Below are 20,291 nucleotides of genomic sequence, written 5' to 3'. Positions count from 1 at the left end.
TGATTTAGGGGACTATTTCATGTGCTTTCCTTCCAAACGCGTACAGAAAGCCCCCAAATCTGGCATAATTCCTCTGAAAGGCCACAAAAGGTTATAATTGAAATTCCCAATTTTTTTTGCCCCGTCCCCGAAAACTTGACCGTCCTCTGATAGGGCCCTACCCCTCAAAAGGCCGACATGCAGGCTTTTTCATTTTCGTCCCACAAGACTTTGAAATAACAAATATAAAACAACCAGTTTATATCATAAACACCAAGATTAATTCAAGACAACTTAACATCATAACATTAAGACAAGACTGTATTGTTAATTACAAGACACTTCTAAGTGATGAAACTGCTCTACACCTACGTTAAAACGCCCAGTGTCTGTCTTTGCTTGTTGCGAATTTGACAAATTGGCTGCGAGGGCGTTTTTTTCCGATTAATGATCCGTAATCCTAAGGGAGTTTGGGACTGGAAGTATCGGCTTTGTCTCCATCAGAGGTTTGTTCTCTTGGAACCCTTCCAGCGCCACCCTTACCAACCCAGACAAACATAAACTAATAATTAACGGCTATGTTTGCATACTGCCCTCTACTGATTGCACGTGCATGGTGTGACATAACCGTGCAGTGTGGGATACACCAATATCGTGGACTTGGTAGATCAAACTTGTCGGAACGACAAGCTTAAAATATATTCCCAACAGAACGTCAAAATTTGGAAATTATATTTGGTTATCAGACTTCTCGTAGAACAAGTCAGATGTATTTTCATACAAATCACAAATTGCCAACTCAGAGGTAATACGAAGTGCGATTTAAGAAGGATCAAAATATTATAAGCATACAAAATCTTGCCCCCTTCAATATTGGAAGACAGTCAAAACCAAGCTGGCTAGGCTCACAACACTGAAACGGAAGGGGGAATTTGAACTCTTGTAAACTCAAACTGACATTTGGCAGAAACTTCGAACTGACTTATGGATCTCAAAGCATCCAGTGGCACACATTGCATACGCTGCAGTCCATACCCGTGTTCAAAAACTGCCTCTTATTATCGTCCATCCAATGGCTATTAATTGCGACCTATTACGAAATATTGGCTGCGAGGGCGTTGTTTAAAATTAATGATCAAAGCTGATTGGTCGTTTCAAGGGGATCGGGACAAGTACTGGCTTTGTCTCCTTGTGAGAGGTTTCATCTCTGAACATCCAAATTGCTTTTATGCTCATAATGTTCTAAATTAATGAAAAACGTTTATTTGGGGGTCAACATAAAACAGCTTATTCCTCTTCAAGCAAAACATGACTTGTTACTGCCTAAAAACTCCAATATCAGGGGTGAAATGAGGCGAGGCGAAGAGGATATGAAGGCGAAAGTTAAAACCACACATGTATTATTTGGGAAAAAAAATGGCCAATATTTATCCAAAGAAGGTGGAATTATCTACTGCCTACGCTGTTGGGCTAGCTTTTTATTGCCTAACAGTTTGGTGTTTTTCCCCAAATTCATCCACAGCTGTGCAGCCGAAGAACAATTGCTGGATGAAGTGGCACAGCCTAACTTTTTCCCCCGTTGAACTTTTTCTCAGGCCGAATATGTATCAATCAAATATGGGGCGGGGCCGTCCATAAAGTACATGCACATACGCACGAAGCGAAGGGGGGGTGGTGCCGTTGCGTACACCATGCGTACTGACGGGAGGGGGTTCAAGCCAATACGTACCGTATACGCAAACCAGAATTTGCCTTTAGTACATTTTCAGCATATCAATACATTTTCCTCATACAAATAAATACCAGAATCATATTTTTTGTGTGGGAAAAAACATTCAAACAGAATATCCTTCAGCGTCCACCCCATCATTTATCCTCCCCTGCCAACACTCCTCGTTTGTAAACCGCAACATGAGTCGTGACACAAGAAAGACCCACAGTGTCTTCCAGATGCGCATGCGTGGGGGGGGGGGGTCTGAAAAGTCGGCATTTCGTGCGTACGTACTTTGTGGACGGCCCCTATAGCTGCTGTTCGCCTTAGCGAACAGCAGCTACAACTGCCATAGAGCTAGGTGTCTTCGTCCATCTGAAATACCCAAGGACATGCTCACAACACGAGTAGCCATGGCCCAGGTAGCTCATTTCGGACATAGACCAACTACCCATGGCACTTTGTTTTTCTTTCACAACAATAAACAACAGAGAGAAAGTTAATTTTGATGTTAGTATAAATTTCTTCCATTGAAAACCTGAGCGCCCGGATTGCTTTGCATGCGGTGTACATTAATGCAGAAAATGTGGGGGCCCAATACAACTGAACTATAATGTCAAAATAGCTCTTTGTGTAAATTCACAGGCAGAATGCGTGAAAAAAAATGGGAAAGGTCCCGGGTGTTTTGTTCCCATGAAGACGACGGTGCCAAAGAGTCCTATGCTGTGACGGGGGGGGGGGGCGCTAGTTGCACACACAGTGTACCCAAACACCAACAATATCGTCATTCGTTTTCCTCTCCGCACTCGGTGAAATAAATTAACAAAACAAACAACTTTGCAAAAGAATCTAAAGGTTTGGAAAGAATTCCGAAAATGTGCTTCTTAAGAAAAGGGCTGTATGAAATCTCGCCTCTTTGCAGTTACATCTAATACTCTGTGAAAAGATGGTTTAAAGAGGACACATTCCATGATAATAAATGACCATTGCTCTTTGACATTTTTTCAATGGTCTCGGTATATTTCTAACATTTAGAAATGAGGCTGTACAAAACCGCAGAGTGACAGCTAAAATTTCAACGATACGTCATACTGCTCGAAATGTACTAAGAACGTTTCATTGACAACAGCAAACACAAAGGCATTTTAATCTTGAAGATAGGATGGAAGCTATGCACAGCCACACCCACACAACATTCTCCTATATCGTCGTAGTACTATTTTTCGTGCCAAACCATCGGAGGTGCTTCCAGTAATGTCTCAAATCATTTTGACATTAATATTGTGACAATCGGGCATACCACTCTCGCCAGACGCCCATTTCCTGACGTAAGTCAGCCAATCATTTCCCATTGATGTCCTCAATTCATGTGAGTCAAAACGTGTGACGACATAAACTATTAATTACAGCAACCACTGCATTGGACCACGGAGGAAGGAATTAAAACTGCACAGATGTACTCAAGTTGTTTTTTACATACATGTCAAGTTTCAAAAAGATCAAGACCCTCCATCTTTGGGGGAGAAATCCGTTTTCTGCGGTGAGAACACAAAAACGTGAACATTTGCGGAATCCGTTTTAGCGAGTAAATAAAACTAATCATAGCATGATCCGAGAAGTGGAGCGCAGAAAATTTAAACGCGATGTAATAATCGATGGAAATTCACACCAGGATGATGTCAAGCAAACTCACAAAAAAATGTCGACATTGAATTCAAACCTTTAAAGTAAATGTCGCCATGCATATTCAAAGTTTTGTTTCTTTTGATATTTTGAAATGCACGATCAGCTATCTTTAAATGGTATGCATGTATTCCCCCATCTAGTTGCGGTCTAAAATAAAGTTTGAACGATAATTTTGGCCGTTCTAAACGACCTTCACATTCCTAGACAGATGTAATTACTTTGTGCATTGTTTGCCACTGAGATAACTGAACAAACTACTTCGATTTCAGACGACTCATGGACCAATTCTGCGAAACTGTAGCCCCTTGTAAGATGGGGATAGGTTTTCAACATTCATCTTGTACGACATGAAAAAGATCAAGCTGGCTTTCCGTTTCTGTCAGAAGTCTTTAAGAATGGCAAAGAGGAGCAAGAACAAAATCAGTATACGATTCAGACAAAATGAATAATTTCATCAGTGCTGTATTTACATGCAGCTATTTCAAAAAATTACATCGAGTTGACTTAACACAATCACTGTAAATTTACGCTGTTTAATGTTTTGGAGTCCAAATAAAGTAAGGTTTCATGATTTCCAAGGTACTCGTGTGTAAGACACACATTCGAAAATCCCACGTACATAAGTTAATACCATAAAGACCCTAAAAACGCCACCACTTTGACCCTGTGTGGTTGTGTTACCTGACCAAAAACAGGCATGAAGGCTTGACGATGTACTGGTACCTTTGCCAAGTCCAATACCATACCAGCATGTTGAGGAAACTCTTCGATTAACCCCGACAGTCCTCAGTCCTCTAACAGGTGAAGGATTGGGGACTGTTAAGGTTAATTCAGCTCACACGCCCGTGCCTTGAGCATGGAATGCTGAAAAAACCAACGATTTCCAAACCGAACTGCTTTGTTTTCCACAGAGACACCACACAATCAAGTCCATCAGCAACAAAATTAGATTATTAATTTCTAGTGTCCCGCTTCAAATGCCAGTTATATTAATGTACAGCAACTCTCGAGAGTGGCGCATATGATTTTTGAAAGATAAAAGCTACCTGACCAAGACGTAATAATACATATTAAACAGTGACCAATGTACATCATTGTAAGGCGCATAGACTTTACACGTCAGGAATACTTGCTCATTGTCTGAAACGATTATCTTAATGTTACAAGGCATAAAGGTTACGAACAAACGTGTCCTTTTTAAGAAATCCCGCCTAAATCTAGCAATGCCAAGCTCCTCTATATTGACTATATTCCTCTCCCCTGATGTAACTTATATCCACGAATGACACTCCACCAAAGAGTGTTCCTCGATATCACCTGATAAAACAGCACTTGTTGAATTTAATTCATCAATGCCACAGGTGAATGTCTTTACTTTCCAGCCCGTTTTATACCATCTCCTTGTTAGGACACGGCTAATACCTTCACCCTAGTTGTTCCTCCTAGTACAGCTAGAACAACAAGAATTCTGAATAAAATGCGAGCCTTCCTTGCTGAATGAAACAAATGATACATAACACTTCACAGTGTTTCCGGTGATTCGATTGAGTTGTTCAATCTCGCTTAAATTACTCGATTGTTATCAGGGTAACGATTCCGCTATAGTTCTTTAATATTCAAGAAAACGATTCTACCGAAGAATATAACTTAAAAATTGTAGCAAGGCAGATAACCGTAAGAATATACGGAAAACAGGACTTGGTCCAAACGTGTAAGAAGAAAAGTCAAAGAAATCTGGAGTAGGGAGTTGGAAATTTGAATGTCCCATCATTACGCGTGCAAGGGCTGCAATGGTGAGTATTAATAGTGGAGTATGGATACTGAAGTACTTGAAATTTCTAACTAATTACATTTAAACTTTTGTGAAGTCACCCCTTTGTTCAAAGTGCGGATTGTTTTTACAAATCTACAGTTACCTGTAGATTTGTAAATCTACAGTTACCTGTAGATTTGTAAGGAATCTACATTTATTGTAAATCCGTACCAAAGCTACCATTATTGTGGTTTCGTAACGAGATTGCCCAACTAGATTACGTGGGTATATCTAGTTGTACCAAGATAATATCGGTCCTGAGGTGACAGATCTGTCAGGATTATTACTCCCTGAGTGTGCGGTCTAGCACATTTATCTCATTTCGTTTCAAACGGCTATCAAACATACTTGTATAATCTTGCTTAATGAGTTAGCCTATAATTTTTTTGTGTTGTTCATTTTTGTAGCGCTATAAGCAATTTTGAGTGGATATGTGCGCTTTATAAATAATCTTTATTGTTATCATTGAACTCCAAAGTCTTCATCGCAATTTGAATCCAAGATTGCTCTCCAAACGAAATAGCAATACGTAGTAAGTGGGTTTTCGGAATGATTCGTACATAAGAACATGTCCTTCGTACATAAGATCAGTGAACCTCATTTTGAGTAGTTTCTAAAGTGGTTCGAAAAGTGCTAACCATTATTTAATGAAGTTGAAATAGAATTCCTCAATTTCATCGAGTCCTGTGGCTGTTTTAGCCCGATAGGTTTGGCTGCAATTATACACGTATAATGATTGCAAGGTGCAAAAGAAAGAGAAGTGAGTATGTATCCAGCACTGACGGTGTTCATTACATTTGAGGCAAGATATGGGATGGAGAGAACCCCCCCCCCCGCCTTTGTGTTGATCATTGTTTGATGGAATCTCAGGAATTCTTTACAGACTTCTCGGGGGGGGATGTGTTAGGTAACAATAGTCTAGAGAGTGTATAGGGATTGGATAGGTAAGGGAGGGGGTACCTCTCCGTCCCATATCTTGCTTGGTATATTTCATTGCACGAATACTCTGTGTTTCACGTAGCCCAAACCCGTGCACAAATGGAACAAAGGGTGTGCAGTCAAGCGAAGGGTTAACAGAGAGAGAGAGAGCGTCATGGAACAAAGGGTGTGCAGTCAAGCGAAGGGTTAACAGAGAGAGAGAGCGTCATAGACCGGGGACTCCATGTTCGTGCAACAGCGGGAAATAGTTAGTCTGAGAATAGAACTTGGAACTGTAGATTCGTGCAATTCTTTGCACGTATCTACAGTCCTCGTCCATTCTCTATGACGTATTATTTTCGACTGAACTTTATGGAACCAGACCTCCAACGGAAGCTTTATAAATATGCAGCAGCGTTAACAGCACCCAATTTCAGGCCAAGCAAGTGCTATAGAATCTTTTTATCCATTAAAACGATTGTCTGTGAAACAGTTCTGAAGAAACTGTCAAACAGCTTGGCCTTCTACAAATGACAGCCATTCGATGGGCTCATGTCTAGAAAACCCTCGGCGACTTATTCTAGAGACTGTATGACAGAAAAACAGGCTTAAATGTTTTCAGTGATCAGGTTTTAAACCAGATAGACGTGACTAGGGCAAGGACAGGCGGTGTTATGTCAACTCCTCACTTCTCATACAGCAAGCCTTTCAACCTGACTGTTTCTTCCTTGAGTGCAGCTACTTCAATCCTAAGTCTCATATTCTCTTGTTCTAGCAAGGCAGCACGGATGGCAATCTGGTCTTCCTTAGCCCGTCGGGCATCTCTGGATCTCTTGGCTGCTTCGTTATTCTTCCTCCGTCTCTCCCAGTAAGTTTCGTCCTTCATATCGTCAGGCAGTTGGCTTCGTTTCCTCTTAGTCTTCTTCGTGCTAGACAGCGACGCTTCGGCAGCTCGTCTCTGAATTAGTGTAAGAGTCTGATCGTTTGTGTTCAAGAAAGAATCGATACCAGCACCACTGGAGTCAGACGACGAACACATATTGTCCTCCTCACTGATGCAAAGCTTTACTTTGGCAGTATGGTCAGAACTCATTCCCTCTTCCCTCCTCAGTTGCTTCTCTTGCTTTTTCAGTATCTTGTCTGCTTCTGTTGCTAGCGTCATTAGGTGATGCGCCTGTGCTTGGCTGTCCAATGTTGACGTATTAGTCTTCGTATCTACCTCTGGCTTGCTCAGTGTCAGAGCAATCGGTATGGGCCCGGATGCCTTGATGTTCACCGGTACCAGGCGAGTTGAGGTTATAGGCGGTGGCGTTGGGGTGCTCGAGAGATCCCTGCATGTACCTCGACCAGATTTGATGGGTCTTAGAGATCCTCCATTGGCTAAAGGAACTGAAATACACGGCGATAACACCATCTTAGTCTGGTTGATCTCCGGTTTGGGGGCTACAACAATTTGGGGTATGTTGATCTCTTTGTAATACTCTGCTTCCGTTTCTGCGACATGTTCCCCGTTATTTTGCTGATGATCTTTGCTGATTTCGTCCACGATTTCCCTATTGTCATGGTATTCCTCTCGGTATTCCTCATCCGCTGGCTCCTCTTTGATGTTGATCACGAGATTTGTGGGTTCGTCATCGCTGTGTGGCGGGGACTGTGGCTCTAGTTTACAGGGCACATCCCGCGCATGGTCAGGACTGCTTTCGATAGATGACATGGTGACTGTTGGCCACCTACCAAAGGACCTATAAAGATAAAAAAGACAAAGTTGGGAAATAGGTTTGTGATCTAGCGACATTCGGATTATTTCAAACTCCAAAAACTCTGTTTTCAACAAAAATCACCCAAACTTGGATTGTCCTGTTCCGCGCAACTCGAACCCTTAATATTAGTTTTCAAACGCAGCAGTTTCACGTAGATAACAAAAATCTATTAATGGAATTTAAAACAAACGTTGGCTCTAACTTTATTGCGCTTTTTTCGCTTGCAATATTCATTAACACTAGATTGCTCGTAATCAGACTCGGTCCATAAATTTGACCTCCCTTACATGTGAGATAACTCTAAACACCCTGTTGAATTGATTCCGACTTTGGAATAAAGATCCACTTTCAGAAGAAAAAAATTCTTTTACTAGAACGTTGGCTTTTAATGTACTGATTACAGTAAAGATCAACATGAATCAGCATGCAACTCCATCTCGGCATCACAATATCGCACAGTGATATTACAATGAAAAGTGTAATCTCTGACGTGCATATATCAGCTTTTATTTCGTCTGAATCGATTTCTATATACTTATGCAGTCACTAATACAAGCGGCGTTGGAATCAACTCACAAAGTAGGATTACAGACCACACTAGGAATCTGGCAGTTCAGCATAAATAGATTGTTCGTTTTCCAAATCATCTGTGTGTGTGTGTATATGTTCTTGCAAAATCAAATATGTATTGTTATAACTAAAAAGCAAAGTTGAGATACAAACAAAAGTCTGCTGCTTGCATTTTCACGATTATTGTGTTTTAATATGAATGTTATTCCAGTAACTCTTATTTCAGTTGAGTGGTCTGTCCAACGTGAACCGATTCGTTCGTTACGGTTTTTGAATGGTAAAATTCTTGACCTGGGGGTGGGGTGGTTTATTGTTATTAATTTCTGAAGCTTCCGGGAGAGTTTGGGCCATTACTCTTGAAGTTTTGACGACTATCTGTTAAAGTTTATTTTCTCAGGATATGACACCCATAACACCATCTTGTGGGCGGGGCTAGACTGAGAGAATGGGAACAAGGAGCATCTCAAGCCCTTACATTACTTCTGCTTTAATTAAATCATCGTCCCTAGAAAATTGTTACTGGTAATGCCCTTACAACTGTCACGTCGCTATTCAGAAATATGAGTGATGGTTTTTCAACTACTGAAATACACATTTGAAACACTATTTGCATACGTTTTACTTATAAATGGGCTGGCTGATTCACCTCATACATGCCTGAAGTCAGGTCGTTTATAGTCACCGATGTCCATGGCCTGCCCTTGACTTAAACGGACAGGTCATATGCACTACCACGAACATAACCAGTCTACCAGACTGATCGGCTTATACTTATATGTACATATAGGGCGCTACACAGCTTTGTCTCGCTTTTCTTGTAAATCAAGAACCATTATTATGGATTTTTCAACATCCCAGACCAATAATTTATTCTTTATTTTGAAGGAAGGTTAGTATTCACTGAAGCAACTTCGACAAAATGCTTGCAATCATAGTGCCAAGCACGATGCACTAGCTATGCTACAACATGGTGAAGTTCTGTGAATTGAGTGTACAAGGGGCTACATGCAACTACAACGGTTCGAAAAATGGACACAAAGGTCTTTTCAACATTTTGGATCTTCTATTCTGTACACAACAGAAAATATTTACATTCAACACAAACTGAGAGGAGTTTTATTTGGATATCTAGAAAGACTACCAACGGAGTTTCCACTGATCCCAACCGGAGCAAGTCCAGTGGATGTCCAGTAGACGGCACACCAAGGCAATAAGTCCTGTTCTCATTACACAGTGCATAGTTCCTGCTGATATTAATACCAAATCAAGAATCAATATAAAGTACTCATTCTACCGTGGAGTAACAACCGTGTATTAAAACAGTTTCTTGTGGTCGAAACCAAGACAAGACAAAATGAAGGATCATTTGGAATCGTAAACTAAACTTGTGGTATTCGGCATGCATCCGCCTACGGACTAGGCGTCCTTCGTTATTTGTTTTGGCGAAAATATCTACCCTGCACATCACATGTAACTTAGAAGATAAGACCACCGCATTTCGTCCGTTTGGCTGAGATCACTTTCTCAACCTACCTTCAAAGTTAAATCACTTGATTAATTTTCCTCTAGGCAGCTATGTCGCTGTTTTGGGGGAGTTTTGCTGTTTTATCTAGAGGATTCACCCCCAGGAAAGCAAGGCGAAACACAAAGGAAGCAACGCACAGCACTAACTTCCCGCTCGCTGCCTCAATACGTTAGTCTCAACGCACATGTAACATTACGTAACATGGCCCGGACAAGGACCTTTCTCTCAGCTGTGGTTATTGTCTCATCACCAATACGAAGATGCACTTTGTCGAGTATTGTTAGAAGCAGTATTGTCATGTAAGAGCAAACTGTCGGTTAGGGACATCTTTTACTGAAGGAGACACTGAAGATGATACTCTCTCATACATGTAAACATCCGCACGTGCATTGAAAGGTTGCTAAGCCTTCATCAAGGCAAAACACTGTCGTGTAATATCTCCATATTTTCAAAAAAACTTGAATTATTTGCACGTATTCCAGAAGCAGTAATTTCTCCAGCCTTTCTTTGTAACAATGGTTGAAAAGTGCTGTTAACAAACACCAACCCTTGCCATGCTAGCAGTATTTGAAAAAATGTTTTTGAATGTCAGCAAAACCTTAAAAAATAATAAATACCACAACATAATTGTTGCACATTGGTCTCTCCTCTAGCCGAGATGTGAGCAGACTAGTGCACTGTTCTAGCAATTTTTTCATTCAAATAAGAACAGTTTTAGTAGCCTATATACGAGGCGGTCTCAGTCAAATGTCGGAATGTGGACGCTTTCTAGCACTGAGATGGAACGAAAGGATAATTCATACCATTACTGAATTAAACTCATCATCCATATTGCATAAAGCAATACTGCAACTACATTACTAATCCACAGATGCAATTAATTTGAACCGAAAACATCGAATTATGGTAAATGTTATTTCAGAATAAAGAATAAGCCCTACATCATCTAAATGTGAAGAAAAATAGAAGACCCATCTTTTCTTCAACTGTACAGAAAAAAGTTCTTGTCCCCAATCAGTCTCGTGGCATCATGTCACCATACAAAGACATGTCGTTCCATTATATATATACATGTACAACCATACTTTCCACATACATGTACTCAATATTCAGTAAACAGTAGTAAAAGAAAATTAAGCATATTTCGTCAAAAACTTCTTTAAAATCAAATAACGTACCCCAATTACAATAGGCCCTACCATGGATTAAGAACACGCCACCCACCCTACATACCAAGCCCGTGTCATTTTTTTATAACCACTGAATTGAACAACAAACCTTAGTCCTTTGAAACACAGCGGATTTGTAGTTTGCACGAACAAAGCCATGCTGTATTACAGCTAAGCCTCCGAAGGTACACACATTGACGGTGATGAAAAATCACAACTGATCATCACTCGAAACCGGCTAGAATGTCGCTTCCAATTGAGAAGGCTACCAACTGATTGAACATCAATGTTGAATCACAACTCTACACGCCAAACTGGTGTACATGTACCTGTACATGTATGTCATGGCGCGCTGGGGGTGATCACTATTTCCCAACGTTAAGCGCGCGCCACGTATTACGACACATTACGTAATCCCCTAACTTCTGGGACCAACAGGAAAATTGCAGTAAGATTCAGCGTAACAACAGGCACACACTGGACCTACCATTTATTCCTAGAAATGACTGAAAACACAAAATTTTGAGACAAACAAAAACACGGTTGACACGCCCTTACGTAACTATCTGGGTCAATTTATGAAGATTTCAGACTAACCTTGTCCTAGCGAGGTGACCACGAAACAAAACACACCAGCTGTAGGCGGCTTTCTTGACTGTGCTTTCACCTGTAGGTGATCTACGATACGTCCTTAAACTTTGCAGCAGTTAGTGGGCTAAATCCGAATCAATACTTGTGAAAATCTCCCCTACCTTTATTTCAAAATTCTCGTCAAAGCGGAGAACAAACCGCTTGAACTCCCAGCCGTTCAAATCGACATGTCTGGCATGCATCGCCTACACAAACGGCACATTGTACATGTAGTCTGCGTATACATCATACATGTACATGCAGCCGGCCCTTCGTTGTAATTTTGACCTGAACCTGAACTTGACGGCCGCATAAGCATGTGTAGGCGGGCCTTATCACCCGCAAGCCAATCAGCGCCACCGTTAGGCAAGCAACGGGAGTTTATAATTCCTATCGAATGAATTGATTGGTCATTCTTGAGTTGTTAGGTAATGGTTCCGACCTGCTCGATGGCTTCGGGTTAATCGAGGACAATGCGTAATGTATGCCACAAACGCGGCGGACAAGGCCGACTCGTGCACAAAGACTGACCCGCCAATATTTATTATACCCATGACGTTGAAAGCGTAGCGCGAAACAGAGACACTGAGTCACACGACTGTTTTGCTTATTGTCCCAACGAACAGCTACAAAGCAGTTACGCAATAATTTCAAAACCTGTTATGGCTAAATATAAAAATAACGCCGTAAAATAATGAAAATGACATACAGCCTGAGAAATTTAATCTCTTTTTTTAGAAAACATTTTAGTCGGTAATTCGATTGCCTATCTGTGTTGTTCATTTCATGAATTTTGCGTGCAAATACTCAGTTGAAGTGATTGTATTTCTTTTTTTTTCTGAGAAACTTCACCAACCAAATACTTGTCAAGATCAATTATTTCTGAAATGCTGCCAGGTCTGTTTGTGATTTCACATGAAAACCTACGATGTGAATAGGGGAACAGTTATTTTCAAAGAAAGTAGACTTTCTCAAAGCATATTAAAGAGCACCTCTAAGGAAAACATGTTTTCTCTGATTTTATCTGTTCAAATAAATACGGAAGCATACAAATGCAACGCAGTGTCATTTCTCTCACAGCTCAACTACAAGCTAAGAAGGTTTTTTTTTCTGTTTATGCCAAGATGCGAATTTTGAAGGTAGATTGCATCATTCGGAGACTAAAACAGAGAAAACGAGAACCCTCGCCCTGTGTTCGTAGTGGTAAACCCTTGTGCGTGCCAAACAATGGCTACATTGCATAGTATTAGCACAGAATTCTAATCTTGGCATGAACAGAAAAAAAGCCCTTTTTAGTTTGTTATAGTTGAGCTCAGAAGTCAAATGACACTGCGTTCGATATAAATGCTCCCACATTTACTGTATTTGAATAGATAAAATCAGAGAAAACATGTTTTACTTACAGGTGCTCTTTAAATGTTACACTTTATAATGTAAATGCCACATTTTAATCAACTAGGACTGCTACTGCCACACCTACTGCTTAATCAGAGTTATTTAGGGTGATCATGACATTCAAATCATGTTATCTGCTTTGATAAGAATTTCTTTCCTCAGTATCGATCCAGAAAAACTTCTGAGCATAATACAGCAACTTTTTTCAAGTATTATTAGTAGAATACAAAACAAATGCCAACAGTTCATATCTCGTACACTGCGTCATGGGGAAACTGTACAACGAATTTAGATCGACTAATTTTGCTACCTATTTTTTCTCATTTCTTTAGCACTCACTCTGTTCATTTGTCCTGACTAGAACACCAAGTTAACCGCAATCATTCTATCAGCGCTAGGCTAAGTAAATCTGTTTCGGTTAACCATATATTTTTTTAAAAAGTATCTGTTTAATACACACGTATGTGTAATTTTAATAAAATCTTACAAGAACATTCAAAACTTCAAGGGGAAATGCCATTTATTTGAGCTACTCCTTTGACAAGGTCTGAAAAGCCACAACAGAGGAGTGGAACAGAAAAAACCCTCATATACAGGACCAGGCGCAGTTTTAGAGGGGGGCTGGACTCTTCGCATGTGATGTCACCTTTTAACTTTCGGTACTGCTTTTTTGCATTTTTTCAAGGGAGCAGGTAAGTTTTGAGGAGGGGAGTTAACCCCCCCCTGAACCACGCCTGTACTGGACATGTATGTAGGTGACCAATAAATGGGAGGAGGTAGGAACCGCACCTGTACTGGACATGTATGTAGGTGACCAATAAATGGGAGGAGGTAGGAACCGCACCTGTACTGGACATGTATGTAGGTGACCAATAAATGGGAGGAGGTACGAACCGCACCTGTACTAGACATGTATGTAGGTGACCAATAAATGGGAGGAGATAGGAACCGCACCTGTACTGGACAAATATGTAGGTGACCAATAAATGGGAGGATGTAATTAACAATGGGAGGATGTAATTAACAATGGTAGTCAGGTACATGTGGTACAGAGGTTTACTAGATATTCCAGTCAGTGTTCAGAATTCCTGGTTACATCACACGGACTAAAATTATAAATTAGATACATCTGCATCTCATCACAGCTATCTTACTTTCTCGAGTTTTTGAACAAGGTTCATCCAGAATTCTTTCTCATCATTGTAATCTCTGCGGAAAACCAAAGGCCACTATCATGTGCAACGAAGGCATACATACATATATTGACATTTTATTGTAGCAAATGGGCTAGTATATAATTTGTACAAATCTTGTGAAAAAATTGGCTAATTTGGCTTTGCCGAAATTCGGTTTTACGTCCATTTAAATTTCTACATTTCCTTTCATTACTCATTGTTGTCAGTTGCATTTTACAATTGAATTTTCAAATTTCAACTTTTGAAATATCGATACAGCCGAACCTTGTTTATAAGAGCACTGTCAATACAACAAAGACATTTTTAGGTTCCAAGCTTCTGTTCTCCATTGTTCTCATTCCTGATAATACAAGAATCCTGTTACATGTATAACAAGTGGTCCAAAAGACTTCTTATTAATGAGATTCTATTGTATACAGTTCTCAAAAAGATCATTATCTCAAAAACACTGTTGCACAATGATGCTATTTCAATCATACCCTCCAAATAATATATTTTCAAAATATCAGCAACCTTCAGGAAATGTTGGAAGTTCATTTTATGACGATTGGCTACCATGGTTGAATGTTACATCTGAGAAAAATATTATTCAACATCCTGCTTCAAAGTGGCAGTGGGCAAACTTCTATCAATATTGGTGACTTTGGGACTGTTGGCGGAAATGTGGTTTAGCATTCGAAACAAATGTGCAAAACAAATTAATACCATCTCAATATTGTATTTTCAAAAATAGAAGCACTGGTGTTATTTCTTTTTCTTGACAACGTGTCCACAGTCAAATTTTCCCCTGATGACTGTGTGTTTGACCCCGGGTAGATCTTGAGTCCTGCCCCCTTCCACCAAGACAATGTTGTGTTCCTGAAGATTGTGACCCTCCCCTGGGATGAATGCCACCACTTCCCTGCCATTACTCAGCCGCACCTTGGCGCACTTCCTGTTGGCCGAGTTGGGTTTCTTGGGTTTCCTAATCAGAGTCTTCAAGACCACACCCTTCAGCTGGGGCCGGTGGTCAGTCGGGTGGGTCTTATTGGGATTGGGTTTCTTGTGGAAGGGGCCTCGCCTGTGAAGCTGGTCCACTGATATCCCTCTAGAAGAGGTCATGACTGACATCAGAGGCCACATTCTTTGCCACAGACTGGTGTTGGTATTAGACCAAGCTGAGGAAAACCAAAGCAAAATCAATACAAATACATGTGAGTGGTGATTAATCAATTCTGTGAACACGTCAAATTTCTTCCCACGTTCTTGCATCAACACCCAGTCTTTAAAGGAGCTTCATTTCCCAATGTTTATAAAAAAAAGCACTGAGTGACTTCAGATTTTAGCTGATTCAGCATACTTCAGACCAAAATTGTATAGAGCATTCAGTTTAATATTAAGATAAGGGAAAACAGAGTAACGAATGTATACATGTACATTTGTCTGGGATAAATAAGGTAAAAAATGGAACATTGCTCTCTGTAGTTATCAATACAACTACAGCCATGCAAGAACAACTGTTTCAAATTTGGATAAATCAAAATTCAAACAATTTCATTCTGTGCCAGTGGAACTGTCTTTCAACGAAGTTTAAAGGCCTTAACTTTTTGACTAAATTCAGAAAATACAAATACAAAAAAGAATGAAAGATTAGCTTTTAAAGCTTGACTGGAACAAATTATCACTAAACACTTTTCTAGATTTGATCTGTTTCAATGTTTGCACAATGCTTAGTTTGGATTTGTACTGTGTATGCATCATGGGTGTAAGAGATTGGTTCTCTGCCAAGTGCCTATCCATTATAGTTCGCGCAATTTTCAATTTTGTAGCAGGAACCAGAGTAAGAGTTCCTCATGTGCACTTATTGTGATTCTGTGCCATGCTGCCCACTGAACTTGATGTAAAATGATGAATTCCTCTTCACAATTTGATTTGCAGGGAAAACATAAATTTCATGAAATGCACAGGTTCAAAGAATGCTAAGGTCAAGGCTTGAGTTTAATATCACTGGCAATCAAACATGGACTCCTCAATATTCCTCATGAACAGACTGACCTGTTGATATACTGACCTGTTTGACACTGTATAGAAACATTAACATGTTTGAAAGCAAAATTCAGACGTTGATGGCATTGATGCAGAATTTTCCACATGATCTGATGATCAACAAAATGTACAACAGAAAGGTTAATAGGGCAAACTAACTACATGTACTTCAAAATTCAGTACTTGCAAGACTCTCATTAGTTATGCATTAATCAGTTGATCTAAATTCTAATTGAATGCAGTCTCTTTCAACTCACCATGTTTGCTCCTCTGAATAGGCATACATGTAAATAATTAAGGCCATTGGACCTTCAAGTTTCAGATTTGTGTGCCATGCTTGCACTCCCGATGCCAACTACTGGAAATTTCGTAGTTGGCAAATAATCTCATTATTTAAAATATACTGTTCTTAATTAAAAATGATATAAAAAATTTATTCACTTGTATAAAAATGAAAGAGTAAAACTGTATTTCCATATTACTAGTGGGATATGTTACCCAATGGGAAAACAAACAGCCTCAGTTTGAGGTAAGTGTGCCAGTTGACAGTTCATAAAGTAATTGCCTGTCACGCCTGTGTTGGAGCATGGTTGGCGAGAGTTATGTGTATGATACATGTATGGATGTGTCTGGTCAACTGGTGGGACAGATTGGTTTTTCTTTTGCACTCCTTAACTAATGTTGGCAAACGGTTGAGTTGTCGAACGGGGACGTTGGACAACTTGACCAATTGCCAAGTTGTCAATTAGGACAACTTGACTTTGACAGAGAGACATCTCAACCAGTGAGATGTCTCATTATTATCCAGTCATTTTGCCAGTTCGGGATCGCGAAAATTATTCAGTCAGGTTGTCCCCCGTGCCGCACAGTCGATGAACCCATTACATCACATTCATTTCTGCTATTCCGAAGACATGTAGTAAGTTAGGCTTGGAAAGTGTATTTCTCAATCTGAAACTGGGAAAAAATATGCATTCAGTTTTCGGCCAGTTTTTATAAAATGGAAACTTCAAAAGTCATTTCGATTAAACAGTCATTAGATGCGAAAGTTTATATGAATGTTGAGTATGAAAAAAGTATTTGGGATCACACGTAGTGAGTGACATATTGCCCTGTAAATACATGTACATGTATTTGTCGATTTCTTTTGCTTCAGGGATTTTTGATAATGGTCTTAATGGTTGAGAGTTGTCTCAACAGTTAAATTGTCCGAAGTCGAGTTGGCAAATGATCGCGTTGTCCGGAACAAAGATCGCATAGCACTGAATAGAGGCACAAGATGGAGAACTCTGCCAAAAAGTATAATCATCATTTGAGTAAGTAATACACCTGCGCAGTCCACATTGATGCTTAGGCACAGGTGCATCAGGTGTGTGTGCCTGTAGCAGCACCTGCGCCTGTTGCATTAACATACATTGTGCAGGTATATTGCCAACTTAAATGCACCCATGCAATTACCACGTTTTATATGATTTCACGGCGAAGTTCTCCATCTTGCACTACTACACGGCGCTTAGCCCCGCTAGTGTGGCACGGACTCTCACTCCCGCTCATTCCTTGGCCACACATCTGTATAAGCAATTTCGTGTCGGCGTACTGAACATTTTCGGTGCACCCACTTATCATCGAGGGCACGATTTCTTTAGCACACAGAGATGATCCTTAGCCTCTCCGCTTTCTTAGCGCCATTTATTGAATGATTTCACTCACGTTGTTCTGGTATTTTCCAGTCTTTTTGCCTTCAACCATTCAATCTCACGGGCTGGCTCACAGTCATCTTTAAAATAAGGTCGTTGAACATTACGTCACTTGACCCCCCATCGTCTCGACTGCTGTTCTATGTCAAGAGAAATCTAAACTGCTGCCAAAGTTTGGAAGAGTCCATTGGTACATGTAGTATCTTATCGCTCAGTCCGTTTATTACATATGTCTTGACATGGAACAGCCGTCGAGACGATGAGGGGTCAAGTGACGTATTGTTCAACAATCTTATTTTAAAGATGGCGACCGAAAGAGCGAGCGAGCCCGTTAGATTGAATGGATATAGGCAAAAAGACTGGAAAATACCTGAATAACGTGAGTGAAATCATTCAATAAATGGTTTTTAGAAAACGGACAGGTCAAGAATCATGTTCGAGTGCAAAAGAAATTGTGCCCACGATGATAAGTGGGTGCACCGAAAATGTTCAGTACGCCAACACGAATTGCGCATACGGACGTGTGGCTAAGGATGGATCGGGAGTGAGAATCTATGCCACATTAGTGGGGCAAGTGCCACACTAGTGGGGCTAGTGTGGTTGCTACCCGCCATTTTGCGAAACTCCCGGATGTCCACACCGCCCCACACGATCTTTGGCCTGGACAGTGGACACCTGCACACGGTACCCCCAGAACTGTGGGGTCCGACGTCCGTTTGAGCGGGGTGGACGTCGGACCCCACAGTCAACTGAGGAAGCGACTTAATACTAGCCTGTGAAACCTGGTGCGCTACTTTTTTTCAGTAGCTGGGGTGACAAATGATTCATGAAGAGGGGACAATGCAATACACCATTTAAGACATTTCAAAAACGGGAATCCATTACGTTGCTTCGGTAGCTTAGTTTGTAGAGATTTGAACTACAGATCCACAGACCCTGGTTCGAATCCGACCCATTTGTGCTATTCATTTTCCAATTTTATCATTGTGTTTGGGATTTCCTTTTTCAATTGATGCAGAAACAGAGTCCAAGCATGAACCCTCTAAGAGTCTTGAGAAAAATAGCAGACCAGGTTTCACGGGTTAGTAGCTAGTCACTTCCAGTCACTGACAGTTCTGGGGGTACGCACATGGCATTTTCGTGTCCGGAATCTGGACAGTCAAAATCCCATGGAGGATAATCCGAACAGAAACGCTAAATTTTATCAAAAGCGAAACTATTGAATAGAGTATACTCAAACGTACCTTGCTATGGATTCAATATTACCATTACTCACAAGTTCGAATACATTTAATAATGAGACATTAAGAGCTCCACTCTTCAGCGAAAAAAATCTTCCAGTTCCACCTGCACCGTGTACGCAGCGTGAATAGTCAGGTACTGTTGCGCCTTAATCAAATTTCTTGCAATGTGAAGTCTTGGTATCTGTATTGCGAGGGAGGAATTTCTAGGGTGGCCGGTGAAGGCCGCAATTAGAGCAATCTTCACTGCTAAAGATCTATAAAACAATAATGACGGATAGCAACGCCTCACACACGAATCCACAGGTTATATAGGCTTGTTTCATTCACTACGGGCGAAAGAGGTACGGAAGAGTGATGTAACTTATTTACTTGCAACCTGGGGCACCCGGCTTTGTTGAAGCTGGGGCACGCAACTCTTTTTGCGCCGAAGGGAATTCGGTTGTTTCGGTCATAAAGTCATTTCTCGAAACCAGTGGAGAGCATAGGATATGACTCCATTGGGAAGCACGTTCCCCCATTGTGGCCCTTATGTTGTTACGCCACAGTGAAATAACTTCACAGTGCTTGGCGTTATAGGACGCCAAGGAGCCTGAGTCTTTACAGGAAGAACTCGACAAGCCACAAGTCAGGTTTGGTTCAGTTACTGCAAGGCTCAGACCGAAGACCCTGTGGCCAGCCCGCCCGGTCTGGCCACTCGGGCTGTCATGCCAAAGTTATGAATTCATATTGTAGTGAATCGATGAATTAGAGATTACTTTATGACGGGATTTTCAGGGACATGGCATAACACGGTCAGTGTTATCAAAGTGTAAGAAAGTTCGAGACGAGTGTGCCAAAAATACCCAACTCATCGCCCCGTCAAGCTTACCCAGAAGAATCAATGAAGCGATACTCCACCATGATCCACGAGACGTAGGATTCCAGCTCAGCGACATCTGGCATCCGCTACTAAGGTCACCCCCTCCCGGGCATA

At 40.8% G+C, this 20,291-nt stretch overlaps 2 protein-coding genes across 5 annotated transcripts; both read right to left on the bottom strand.

Moving 5' to 3' along the window:
• Nucleotides 1-3,822: 3,822 nt before the first annotated feature.
• LOC110980575 (uncharacterized) lies at nt 3,823-12,041 on the bottom strand. 3 transcript variants are annotated; one of them, XM_022237397.2, is made up of 2 exons: nt 11,729-12,041; nt 3,823-7,849 (listed from the first exon to the last, which is right to left on the bottom strand). In XM_022237397.2, exon 2 carries the CDS (start codon nt 7,819-7,821, stop codon nt 6,793-6,795), a length of 1,029 nt encoding a protein of 342 aa, XP_022093089.1. In that variant the 5' UTR covers nt 7,822-7,849; nt 11,729-12,041; the 3' UTR covers nt 3,823-6,792. The 3 variants fall into 3 exon arrangements, with proteins under 3 accessions (XP_022093089.1, XP_086995758.1, XP_022093088.1); XM_087139632.1 differs by having other exon boundaries at nt 11,884-12,039; XM_022237396.2 differs by lacking the exon at nt 11,729-12,041 and adding an exon at nt 11,241-11,585.
• A 415-nt stretch (nt 12,042-12,456) lies between these two features.
• Nucleotides 12,457-20,291, bottom strand: mrps12 (mitochondrial ribosomal protein S12). Of its 2 annotated transcripts, none has more exons than XM_022237400.2 (3): nt 20,187-20,291; nt 16,403-16,487; nt 12,457-15,509 (listed from the first exon to the last, which is right to left on the bottom strand). In XM_022237400.2, the coding sequence occupies exons 2-3, from the start codon at nt 16,482-16,484 to the stop codon at nt 15,097-15,099; spliced, it is 495 nt and encodes a 164-aa protein (XP_022093092.1). In that variant the 5' UTR covers nt 16,485-16,487; nt 20,187-20,291; the 3' UTR covers nt 12,457-15,096. The 2 variants fall into 2 exon arrangements, with proteins under 2 accessions (XP_022093092.1, XP_022093091.1); XM_022237399.2 differs by lacking the exon at nt 20,187-20,291 and adding an exon at nt 19,319-19,474.

The sequence above is a fragment of the Acanthaster planci genome, linkage group LG01 (assembly GCF_054643075.1).
Source record: "Acanthaster planci isolate LZ-2023a linkage group LG01, COTS_SCS, whole genome shotgun sequence".
NCBI lineage: Eukaryota > Metazoa > Echinodermata > Asteroidea > Valvatida > Acanthasteridae > Acanthaster > Acanthaster planci.
Note: the sequence above shows the minus strand (reverse complement) of the source record. Positions and strands in the feature narration are given on the sequence as shown.

Coding starts and splice junctions, on each gene's coding strand:
- LOC110980575 (XM_022237396.2), bottom strand. CDS start 11,290: ATGGCTTTGTTCGTGCAAACTACAAATCCGCTGTGTTTCAAAGGACTA. Junction 7,850..11,240: donor CTGTGTTTCAAAGGACTAAG/GTTTGTTGTTCA, acceptor TTATCTTTATAG/GTCCTTTGGTAGGTGGCCAA.
- mrps12 (XM_022237400.2), bottom strand. CDS start 16,484: ATGTGGAAAATTCTGCATCAATGCCATCAACGTCTGAATTTTGCTTTC. Junction 15,510..16,402: donor TTCTATACAGTGTCAAACAG/GTCAGTATATCA, acceptor GGTTTTCCTCAG/CTTGGTCTAATACCAACACC.